At 53.9% G+C, this 11,216-nt stretch overlaps 1 protein-coding gene across 1 annotated transcript; it reads left to right on the forward strand.

Moving 5' to 3' along the window:
- The first annotated feature begins 2,152 nt into the window (after positions 1–2,152).
- Positions 2,153–10,043, forward strand: LOC116971372 (prostaglandin E2 receptor EP4 subtype-like). The gene is made up of 2 exons (XM_033018503.1): positions 2,153–3,063; positions 8,997–10,043. Exons 1-2 carry the CDS (start codon positions 2,233–2,235, stop codon positions 9,429–9,431), a joined length of 1,266 nt encoding a protein of 421 aa, XP_032874394.1. The 5' UTR covers positions 2,153–2,232; the 3' UTR covers positions 9,432–10,043.
- Positions 10,044–11,216: the final 1,173 nt, after the last annotated feature.

The following is an 11,216-nucleotide window of genomic DNA, read 5'->3' on the forward strand; positions in this document are numbered from 1 at the left end:
AAGTGCTCTCTCATCACTCTCCGTCCCCCCCCCCCCCCCCCCCCCCCCCCGGCGAGGTACCCGACCTGCCGAGCCCAAGTCGTCAAACCAGACCGTTCCTTCCATCACATCTCTCCCTTCTTCCCCGCTTAATAACACACTGGCACCCCCTGTCTGTAGAACCCCTCCAAGAACACCCCCGTCCCCATGTCAACCCACCCCACCCCCGCCACACAACACCCCGCCACATAGCACAGGAACCGGCCCTTCGGCCCACAGTGATGCCAAGACATTTTCTCACAGAGAGTGGTGAGTCTGAGGAATTCTCTGCCTCAGAGGGCGGTGGAGGCCGGTTCTCTGGATGCTTTCAAGAGAGAGCTAGATAGGGCTCTTAAAGATAGCGGAGTCAGGGGATATGGAGAGAAGGCGGGAACTGATTGGGGATGATCAGCCATGATCACATTGAATGGCGGTGCTGGCTCGAAGAGCCGAATGGCCTACTCCTGCACCTATTGTCTATTGTCTAAACCCAACTTATCTGACTGTACATAGCCCTATCCCTCCATTCCTTGCATATCCAAAAGCCTCTAAAACTCCACTATCGTATCTGCCTCCACCACCACCCCCTGGCAGCGCGATCCAGGCGCCCACTTTAGACGGCAGAGAAGCAGGCCCTTCGGCCCAACTTGCTCACACTGACCAACCAACATGTCCCAGCTACACTAGTCCCACGTGCCTGCGTTTGGCCCTTATCCCTCCAAACCTGTCCTATCCATGTACCTGTCTAACTGTTTCTTAAACGTTGGGATAGTCCCAGCCTCAACTACCTCTGGCAGCATGTTCCATACACCCACCACAACTGTGTGAAAAAGTTACCCCTCAGATTCCTATTAAATCTTTTCCCCTTCACCTTAAACCTATGTCCTCTGGTCCTCGATTCACCTTCTCTAGGCAAGAGACTCTGTGCATCTACGCAATCTATTCCTCTCATGATTTTTACGCCTGTGGAAGATCACCCTTCTATAGAAGGGCCTGTTTCCATGCTGTATCTCTAAGCCAAGCTAAACCAAATTCACCTTAAACCTATGTCCTCTGGTTCTCGAGTCCCCTACTCTGGGCAAGAGACTCTGTGCGTCTTCCGATCTATTCCCCTCGTAATTTTGAACACCTCCTTTCATGAGTGTGCCTCGTTTTGTAAACCAGCATCCATTCGTGTGTTTGTGTTAACTATTCGGCGTGTGTGTGTGTCCAGACCTGCTATGCTGTCGGAAATGTGAGTTTCATTGTTCGTTTTCGGTTTAATGGCGATGCAACACTCGAGACTCTTGTTTTGTGAGTGTAGGAAGGAACTGCAGATGCTGGTTTAAACTGAAGACGAGCTCAGAGTGCTGGAGTAACTCAGCGGGTCAGGCAGCATCTCTGGAGAAAGGGTTGGGTGATGTTTTGTTGCTGTTGTTGGTGAGGGAGGAGGGTGAGGACGGGCACTAGGACCTGGTAGCGCGGCTGGGGCGGGCGGAGTCCGGGTTCAGACCCGGAGCTTGGCCAAGCGAGAGAGAGAGAGCGCAGCACCGGGAGAGGCAGTCCCAGCGCCGGGATACTTCAGCACCGGGATAGAGAGAGTCCCAGCACCGGGAGAGGCAGTCCCAGCACCGGGATACTTCAGCACCGGGATAGAGAGAGTCCCAGCACCGGGAGAGGCAGTCCCAGCGCCGGGATACTTCAGCACCGGGATAGAGAGAGTCCCAGCACCGGGAGAGAGAGAGAGAGTCCCAGCGCCGAGAGAGAGAGAGAGAGTCCCAGCACCGGGAGACTTCAGCACCGGGAGAGGGTGATCGAAGGGACCGAGAGACTCGGCACACGAGGATCCCAGGACCCGGGACACAGCGGCTTCCCACGCCCGGCACGGCAAGGTCCCGCGCTGACCCACCAGTCTAGGCTTCACTGTGGTAGCGGAGCCGGAGAGAAGGGGCCGACCCTCTCCCCCCACCCTCTTCATCCAATCCCTCCACTCCCCACCTCTCCCTCTCTCTCCCCCTCTCCCCCCCTCCCCCCCTCTATCCCTCGCTCCCCCTCTATCCCTCTCCACCTCTCCCTCTCCCCCTCTATCCATCTCTATCTCCCCCTCTCCCTCTCTCTCCCTCCCCCTCTATCCCTCTCCCTCTCCCCACTTTTCCCTCCACATCTCCCCCTCCCCCTCCTCCTCCCCTGTCCCTCCCTCTCCATGCGCTCCCCTGTCTCGCCCACGGCGCGGCCATGAACGGCAGCGTGCCGGGTGGAGCCGGAGATGGAGCCGGCGCTGCTGGAGCCGGGTCCGGGAAGAAACTGCTGATCCCGGCGCTGATGTTCGTGTGCGGGGTGGTGGGTAACGGGACCGCCCTGTGCGTCCTGTGGCGGGGCCGGAGAGAGGGACGGGAGCGCACCTTCTACACGCTGGTGTGCGGCCTGGCGCTGACCGACCTGCTGGGCACCTGCCTGGTCAGCCCGGTGACCATCGTCACCTATGTGCGGGGCAGCTGGCTGCAGAAGGAAGGCGCCCTGTGCAACTACGCCTGCTTCATGCTCCTGTTCTTCGGCAGCGCCGGCCTGAGCATCATCTGCGCCATGTCCCTGGAGCGCTACCTGGCCATCAACCATGCCTACTTCTACAGCCAGCACATGGACCGGCGGGCAGCCGCCGCCACTTTGCTGGCCATCTACGGCGCTAACACCCTGCTGTGTGCCCTGCCCTCCTGTGGCCTGGGCCGAGCCGCCCTCCAGTACCCCGGCACCTGGTGCTTCATCGACTGGCGCTCCCGCGACGCCGCCCAGGCCGCCTTCTCCTACATGTACGCCGGCTTCAACTCCTTCCTCGTCGCCCTCACCCTGGCCTGCAACGTGCTGGTGTGCGGCGCCCTGGTCCGCATGCACCGGCGCCTGCTCCGCCGGACCTCGCTGGGCAGCGGCCGGAGGCAGCCCGGCACCGGGGCACCGACAGAGGCACGGCGTCCCGCCTCACTCCGGCCGCTCGCAGCCGCCGAGATACAGATGGTCATCTTGCTCATCGCTACCTCGGCCGTGGTCCTCATCTGCTCCAGCCCGCTGGTGGTGAGTGTGGGGTGGGTGGTGTCTTCGTCTATCTCCCACTCCCTTCCCCGCCCACTGCCCCTCTATCCCTCTCCCCCCTCTCTCCCACTCCCCTACCCGCCCACACCCCCTCTCTCCTCTCCCCCTCTCTCCCCTCCCCGCCCACTCCCCCTTTATCCCTCTCCCCCCACTCTCCCTCTCCCCTCCCACACCCCGTCTCTGCTCTCCCCCTCTCTCCCACTCCCCTCCCCTCTCACACCTCTCTCACCTCTCCCCCCTCTCCTCTCCCCCTCTCTCCATCTCCCCCTCTCTCCTCTCCCCCATTCTCATCTCCCCCACTCTCCTCCCCCCCTCTCCCCTCCCACACTCCCCTCCCCGCCCACTCCCGCTCTCTCCCTCTCCCACCCTCTCCTCTCCCCCTCTCCTCTCCCCCTCTCCTCTACCTCTCTCCCCTCCCTCCTCTCCCTCTCTCTCACTCTCCCCCTCTCTCCCTCTCCCCCACTCTCACCTCCCCTCTCTCCTTCCCCTCTCTCCTTCCCCACTCTCCCTCTCCCCCTCTCTCCTCTTCCCCACACTCCCTCTCCCCCTCTCTCCTCTCCCCCTCTCTCCTCTCCCCCTCTTCCACTCCCCCCTCTCCTCCCCCAAACCCCCGCTCTCCACTCTCTCTCGTCTCATCCTCCCCCCCTCCTCTCTCCTCTCATTCCTCCCCTCCTCTCCCATACTCCCCTCTCCCCTCCTCTCCCTTGGTTATACGGTCATACAGCACGATAAGAGCCCTTCGGCCCATCCTGACCATGCTGACCAAGATACCCCTACTATGCCAGTTAAACTTGCCTACATTTGGCCCATGTACCTTCATACCTTTCCTATCTATGTACCTGTCCAAATGTACCGGCCCTCCTTGCCCAAACTGGCCAACATGTCCCATCTACACTAGTCCCACCTGCCTGCATTTGGCCCATATCCCTCCAAACCTGTCCTATCCATGTACCTGTCTAATTGTTTCTTATACGTTGCGATAGTCCCTGCCTCAACTACCTCCTCCGGCAGCTTGCTCCATACTCCCACTGTGTGAAAACATTACCTCTCAGGTTCCTATTAAATCTTTTAACCTTCACCTTAAACCTATATCCTCTGGTTCTTGATTCCCTTACTCCCCTACCCCTGCGAGCAAAAAGGCATGGGTGACGTTTCGGGTCAAGACACTTCTTCAGACTGAGTGTCAGGGGAGAGGGAGATACAGAGATAAGGAGGTGTAAGAGATCGAAAGAGATGATGTTCAAGGCAAATGTAGAATATACCATTGTTAGTTAAGAGAAGTTGACAATGAAGCAAACAAAGATAAAATGTAATCAGGGGGATATCAGCCTAGTTGGAGAACGGGGAAGGGGGAGGGATGAAGAGAGCAAGGGTTACTTGAGGTCAATGTTCATACCGCTGGGGTGTAAGCTGTCCAAGTGAAATATGAGGTGCTGTCCCTCCAGTTTATGCTGGGCCTCACTCTGACAGTGGAGGAGGCCTAGGACTGAAAGGCCAGTGTGGGAATGGGAGGTAGAGTTAAGGTCTTTGGCCAGCGGGAGATCAGGTAGGTTTAGGCGGACTGAGCAAAGGTGTTCAGTAAAATGAACGCCGAGCCTGCGCTTGGAGTCCACACCTGAATGAATGAATGAATAAGTTTATTGGCCAAGTATTGACATACAAGGAATTTGCCTTGGTGCTCCACCCGCAAGTGACAACATGACATACAGTGACAGTTAAGAATAACACATAAAATAACCAATATTTTAAATATCTTCAAATTCGTGATTATCTGAAAAAATACACAAAAGACTATCATAATATGCCTTCCGACTTACTGGATGAAGCAATGAAGACAAAGGCGGCATCAGCTAATCTAATATCGTACTTATATAATATCATTTTAAACATAGAAATACCCACAACAGATGGAATTAGAAGAGACTGGGAACAAGAATTAGCTATAAAAATTTCAAAAGAGAGCTGGGATAATCATTTACTACAGGTGCATAAATGTTCGATCAACGTACGACATACGCTTATCCAATTCAAAACATTACATGACTATATTATTCAAAAACTAAATTAAATAAAATCTTTCCTAATGTTTCACCAATCTGTGATAAATGTCTGTGTCAAGAAGCTACCATAGCGCATTCTTTTGTTTTTTGTACAAAAATCCAAAAATTCTGGTATGGTATATTTGATATTTTTTCAAAATTAATTAAAATAAAACTGGTACCAAAACCAGAATGGATCATTTTTGGAATATCGGAAGGTATCCCTGAATTAAACGTGTATCAGAAGAATTTATTCAATTACGGGCTAATAATGGGAAAAAAGCTCATACTTAAATTTTGGAAAAATGCGCCCACACCAACAATAAAAATGTGGACATCAAATATGTTTGAAACATTACATCTGGAAGAGATGAGATTCCTCTTAGCAGGTAAAGCAGACCAATTCCAAAAGACGTGGTCTACGTTTATGGACCTATTACAAGCATGAGGTGCAATAGTAATTTTTAAAATAAATAAATAAATAAATGGTATCAGGACCTGGCAATGGGAGGTAAAACAACAAAAACAGACTTGGTTGGTAGTCTTTCTGCGGAGTTTAATGTTACAATAGAGCGATTGTCCCTACTTTCTTTTTCTTTCTTTTCTAGGGTCTACTTTCTTACTTTACTTCCTTCTCTAACTTCTTTTCTAAGGGGCTTTCTTTTCCCAACACTCTCTTGCACTTCACGACCCTTGCGCACTTTCTTTACTTTCCTTACTTCTATCTTTTTCTTAAAGCTCAAAAAAATGAAGCGGTACAAAAAATGTATTAAGATATATGTGTTGTGTATTATTGTAATTTACCTTACTTCTAATTTAAAAAAAATTAAAAAAAAAAAAAAAAAAGAATAACACATAAAACATTAAACGTTAATAATAAAACATTATCGATTAAACATGTGAATTAAAAAAAATACCAGAGCATAACATCTCTGAGTAGAGCAGAACAGCAGATACAGTAGATGAGGTTGGAGGAGGTGCAAGTGAACCTCTGCCTCACCTGAAAGGACTGTCGGGGTCCTTGGACCTCCGAGTTGAAGGAGGAGGTATAGGGACAGGTGTGCATCTCCTGTGGTTGCAGGGGAAGGTACCTGGGGAGGGGGTGGTTTGGGTGGGAAGAGACGATTTAACCAGGGAGTTGCGGAGGGAACGGACTCTGGGGAAAGCAGATAAGGCGTGTAGATGGGAAGATGCGGCCAGTGGTGGGATCCCGTTGGAGGTGGTGGAAATGCTGGAGGATTCTGTGCTGTATGCGACGGCTGATGGGGTGGAAGGTGAGGACAAGGGGGGGGGGGGGGGGCACTCTGGTCCCTGTTGCAACAGGAAATGTCGGAGATGGTCCAAGTAAATTTGAGTGCAGGATGGAAATTAGTGGTGAAGTTGATGAAGTTGATGAGTTCTGCAAGGGTGCAGGAGGTAGCCCTGATAGAGTCGTCAATGTAGCGGAGGTAGAGTTTGGGGATAGGGCCAGTGTACGCCTAGAACAGTGGTTGTTCGACGTACCCTACTAAGGTATCGTAGATGTCAGTCGATAATCTATGTCCTGTGTGGAGACGGTGAGATAATAAACGTCAGGCAAGGCCCCCCCCCCCCCTCCACACCATGGTCGGGTGTCCGGCTAGCCAGGCTGTGTTGAGAAGGCCACTCTGCCCATCTCTCCCATCCCGTCCCCTCCCCGACCGGAGCAGAGGGTAGAGACACATCCAGTGGGTGATGGTCACGGAGGGCTGGGTGATGAGATGTGGGCACATGAATAGTGGCATCATTCAGTGCTAAGTGCGTAACCCCACCCCCCCCCCCCGGAATATGCACCCCCTACTGTGGAGACTACTCCACTAATACCCCTCCCACATCACCCCCTCCAGTAATGCCACGAGAATACCCATCCCCTACACCAAGCAAACCGCACCCACTTCCCTTGACAACCCCACCAGTAATACCCCCTCCCTCAATACCCCTCCTGTTCCTGTTGTACCCGGCCCCCCCTGTATCCCCCCCCCCGACAATCCTCCACATCCCTGTCATTGTATGTCTCGTGACCCCGCTCTGACCTGTGCCCTCTGTTGATCCCCTGTGACCCCCGCTCTCACCTGTGCTCTCTCCTGTTGCCCCCACGACCCCCGCTGTGACCTGTGCCCGCTGTCCCCGTGATCCCCTCCCCCACAATCACGCTCTGACCTTTAACCTCTCCCGGTGACCCCCCACCCTGACGTGTGCCTCCTGGTGGCCCCCGCTCTGAACTGTGCCCTCACCCGTACACCCTCCACATGACCCTATCTGTGACCTGTTCCCCCTGACTTCCAGAAGGCTTTCGACGAGGTCCCACATAAGAGATTAGTATACAAACTTAAAGCACACGGTATTGGGGGTTCAGTATTGATGTGGATAGAGAACTGGCTGGCAAACAGGAAGCAAAGAGTAGGAGTAAACGGGTCCTTTTCACAATGGCAGGCAGTGACTAGTGGGGTACCGCAAAGCTCAGTGCTGGGACCCCAGCTATTTACGATATATATTAATGATTTGGACGAGGGAATTGAATGCAACATCTCCAAATTTGCGGATGATACGAAGCTGGGGGGCAGTGTTAGCTGTGTGGAGGATGCTAGGAGGCTGCAAGGTGACTTGGATAGGCTGGGTGAGTGGGCAAATGCATGGCAGATGCAGTATAATGTGGATAAATGTGAGGTTATCCACTTTGGTGGCAAAAACAGGAAAGTAGACTATTATCTGAATGGTGGCCGATTAGGAAAGGGGGAGATGCAACGAGACCTGGGTGTCATGGTACACCAGTCATTAAAAGCAGGCATGCAGGTGCAGCAGGCAGTGAAGAAGGCGAATGGTATGTTAGCATTCATAGCAAAATGATTTGAGTATAAGAGCAGGGAGGTTCAACTGAAGTTGTACAGGGTCTTGGTGAGACCACACCTGGAGTATTGCGTACAGTTTTGGTCTCCTAATCTGAGGAAGGACATTCTTGCCATAGAGGGAGTACAGAGAAGGTTCACCAGACTGATTTCTGGGATGTCAGGACTTTCATATGAAGAAAGACTGGATAGACTCAGTTTGTACTCGCTAGAATTTAGAAGATTGAGGGGGGATCTTATAGAAACTTACAAAATTCTTAAGGGGTTGGACAGGCTAGATGCAGGAAGATTGTTACCGATGTTGGGGAAGTCCTGAACAAGGGGTAACAGTTTAAGGATAAGGGGGAAATCTTTTAGGATCGAGATGAGGAAAACATTTTTCACACAGAGAGTGGTGGATCTCTGGAATTCTCTGCCACAGAAGGTAGTTGAGGCCAGTTCATTGGCTATATTTAAGAGGGAGTTAGATGTGGCCCTTGTGGCTAAAGGGATCAGGGGGTATGGAGAGAAGGCAGGTACAGGATACTGAGTTGGATGATCAGCCATGATCATATTGAATGGCGGTGCAGGCTCGAAGGACCGAATGGCCTACTCCTGCACCTAATTTCTATGTTTCTATGTTTCTGTGACCCCCCACATGGCCCTTGCTCTGACCTGTGCCCCCTGTCCTGTGATCCTCGCCTTAACCTGTGCCCCTTGTCCTATGGTCCCAGCTCTGACCTATGCCCTCTCCCATTCCCCTGGTTCTGACCTGTGCCCGTGATGGCCCTATCTCTGACCTGTGCCCTCTCTGGTGACCCTATCTCTGACCTGTGCCCGTGATGGCCCTATCTCTGACCTGTGCCCTCTCTGGTGACCCTATCTCTGACCTGTGCCCGTGATGGCCCTATCTCTGACCTGTGCCCTCTCTGATGACCCTATCTCTGACCTGTGCCCTCTCTGGTGACCCTATCTCTGACCTGTGCCCTCTCTGGTGACCCTATCTCTGATCTGTGCCCTCTCTGTGCCCCAGGTGCGTGTGTTCATCAACCAGCTGTACCAGCCGCAGGAGGTGAAGGAATATGACCGCAACCCTGACCTGTGGGCCATTCGTATTGCCGCCATCAACCCCATCCTGGACCCCTGGATCTACATCCTGCTGCGCAAGAGCCTGATGCGACGGGTGTTGCGACAGGCCCGCTGCCTGCTGCACTGCTCCCTGCCCCCCGGGAACGCCCGCCCTTCCACCCCCCTCCGCCGCCTGCCCCCTCCCCACTTCCCCCTCCCCCTCACCATCCCCTGCAAGGTCACCCCACCCCCGCCCACCGCTCCCCCTCTCTCCACCCGCGGAGCGCTGCCTGGCCTGGGGTCACACCCATCAGCTGGGGGCAAAGAGGGCAGCCCCGACTGCCCGCTGAAGGTGCCCTTCACACAGGACTGCGGGGGGGAGGCCGAGAAGTGTATCTGAGGGGGGAGGTTGCCCACCCCCGCCACCCCCCCCCCCCCCCCCCCATCTTCCTCTCTCCTAGCAAGGGGCACAGACTGAAGCCCCTCTGTGTGAAGGGGGCAGGGGGATTATTTGACACTGTCCCCCCCCCCCTCCCCTCCATCTTGCTCCGCAGTACACTGCACTGATGCCCACTACCCCTGGTGAAAGGTGGAAGGGGGGCATATCGCTGGCACCACCGCCCTGCGTGGGACATAGACTGAAGCCCCCTCTCTCTCTGTGTGGGGAGGGGCACTAATTGACTCTCCGCATCTCGCAATGGACTGGTGCTCAGGTGCCCACCCCCTGAAGCGAGAGGGGTGAAGCGGCGAGAATGGAGGGGGATGGGGGGGGTGGAAGCGTGTCATGGAACCCCCACCCTATGTGGGACACTCTCTTTGGAGGAGGAAGAGGGGGCATTATTTGACACTGTTGCCCCCCCCCCTACCCATCTCGCTCAGCAGAGCAATGGACTGATGCCCCCACCCTTTGAGGGGGGGGGGGGTGGGTGTTGGGGATAGATGTATTATTTGTCACCCCTGCCCTGACTGAAGCCCTGTGGGGGGAAGAGTACGAGCAGGGGGGGAGGGGGTATATGTGTGGGGGGGGGGGGGGGGAGGGAGGGTCGGTGGGAGGGGAGGGGAGGGGGTGCGGGGTGACGAGGCGTGGGTGAGCGGTGGTCTTCTCCGTGAGAAGGTTATAGCAGGACGGGGCAGGGGGGGGGGGGGGGTGTGGGTTGATGCCGACTGTCACCGCGACTCTTTGATTCATTAGATGTGGTTCACAAACGCACAGACTGTCTCGTGGGGGGTGCTCACCTGGTGCTCACCTGGAACCACATCACTAACCACAGCCTCAGAATTAAAGGACATACCTTTAGAAAGAAGATGACATGCGAGAATTTTTTTCAAGAGGACTAGAATACAAAAAACTGGGATGTAACACTGGGATCTTGGAGGTGCTGGTCACACCGCAACCAGTGGGTTTAGTTTAGTTTAGATAAGACGTACAGCGCGGAAACAGGCCCTTCGGCCCACCGGGTCCGTGCCGACCCATCGAGTCCACGCCACACTAACACTATTCTACACCCACTAGGGACAATTTTTACATTTTACATTTACCAGACAATAGGTGCAGGAGTAGGCCATTTGGCCCTTCGAGCCAGCACCTACAATTAACCTACAAACCTGCACTTCTTTGAAGTGTCGGAGGAAACCGTAAGATCTCGGAGAAAACCCACGCAGGTCACGGGGAGAACGTACAAACTCCGTACAGACAGCACCCCTAGTCAGGATCGAACCCGGGTCTCAGGCGCTGCATTCGCTGTAAGGCAGCAACTCTACCGCTGCGCCACCGTGACCGCCCTTAACAGATGATGACGTTTGACGGCACTGGGCCTGTACTCGCTGGAGTTTAGAAGGATGAGGGGGTGACCTCATTGAAACTTACCGAATAATGAAATGCCTGGATAGAGTGGATGTGGAGAGGATGTTTCCACTAGTGGGAGAGTCTAGGACCTGAGGCACAGCCTCAGAATAAAAGGACATACCCTTTAGGAAGGAGATGAGGAGGAATTTCTTTAGTCAGAGCATGGTGAATCTGTGGAATTCTTTGCCACTGAAGGCTGTGGAGGCCAAGTCAGTGGATATTTTTAAGGCAAAGATGCCTGTAACCTCATGCATGCTGGTTAACAAAAAAATAATCGTACTGGAGTAACAGTGCTGTGTGAGCGCACTCAGTAGTGGGGAAAACTAGACTGCTATTGTT

The sequence above is a fragment of the Amblyraja radiata genome, chromosome 3 (assembly GCF_010909765.2).
Source record: "Amblyraja radiata isolate CabotCenter1 chromosome 3, sAmbRad1.1.pri, whole genome shotgun sequence".
Lineage (NCBI taxonomy): Eukaryota > Metazoa > Chordata > Chondrichthyes > Rajiformes > Rajidae > Amblyraja > Amblyraja radiata.

What these genes read in the sequence shown, in the direction of transcription:
- LOC116971372 (XM_033018503.1), top strand. Translation starts at nt 2,233, where the DNA reads ATGAACGGCAGCGTGCCGGGTGGAGCCGGAGATGGAGCCGGCGCTGCT. An exon ending in TCTGCTCCAGCCCGCTGGTG is followed by an intron (nt 3,064 to 8,996) that starts GTGAGTGTGGGG and finishes TCTGTGCCCCAG; the next exon opens with GTGCGTGTGTTCATCAACCA.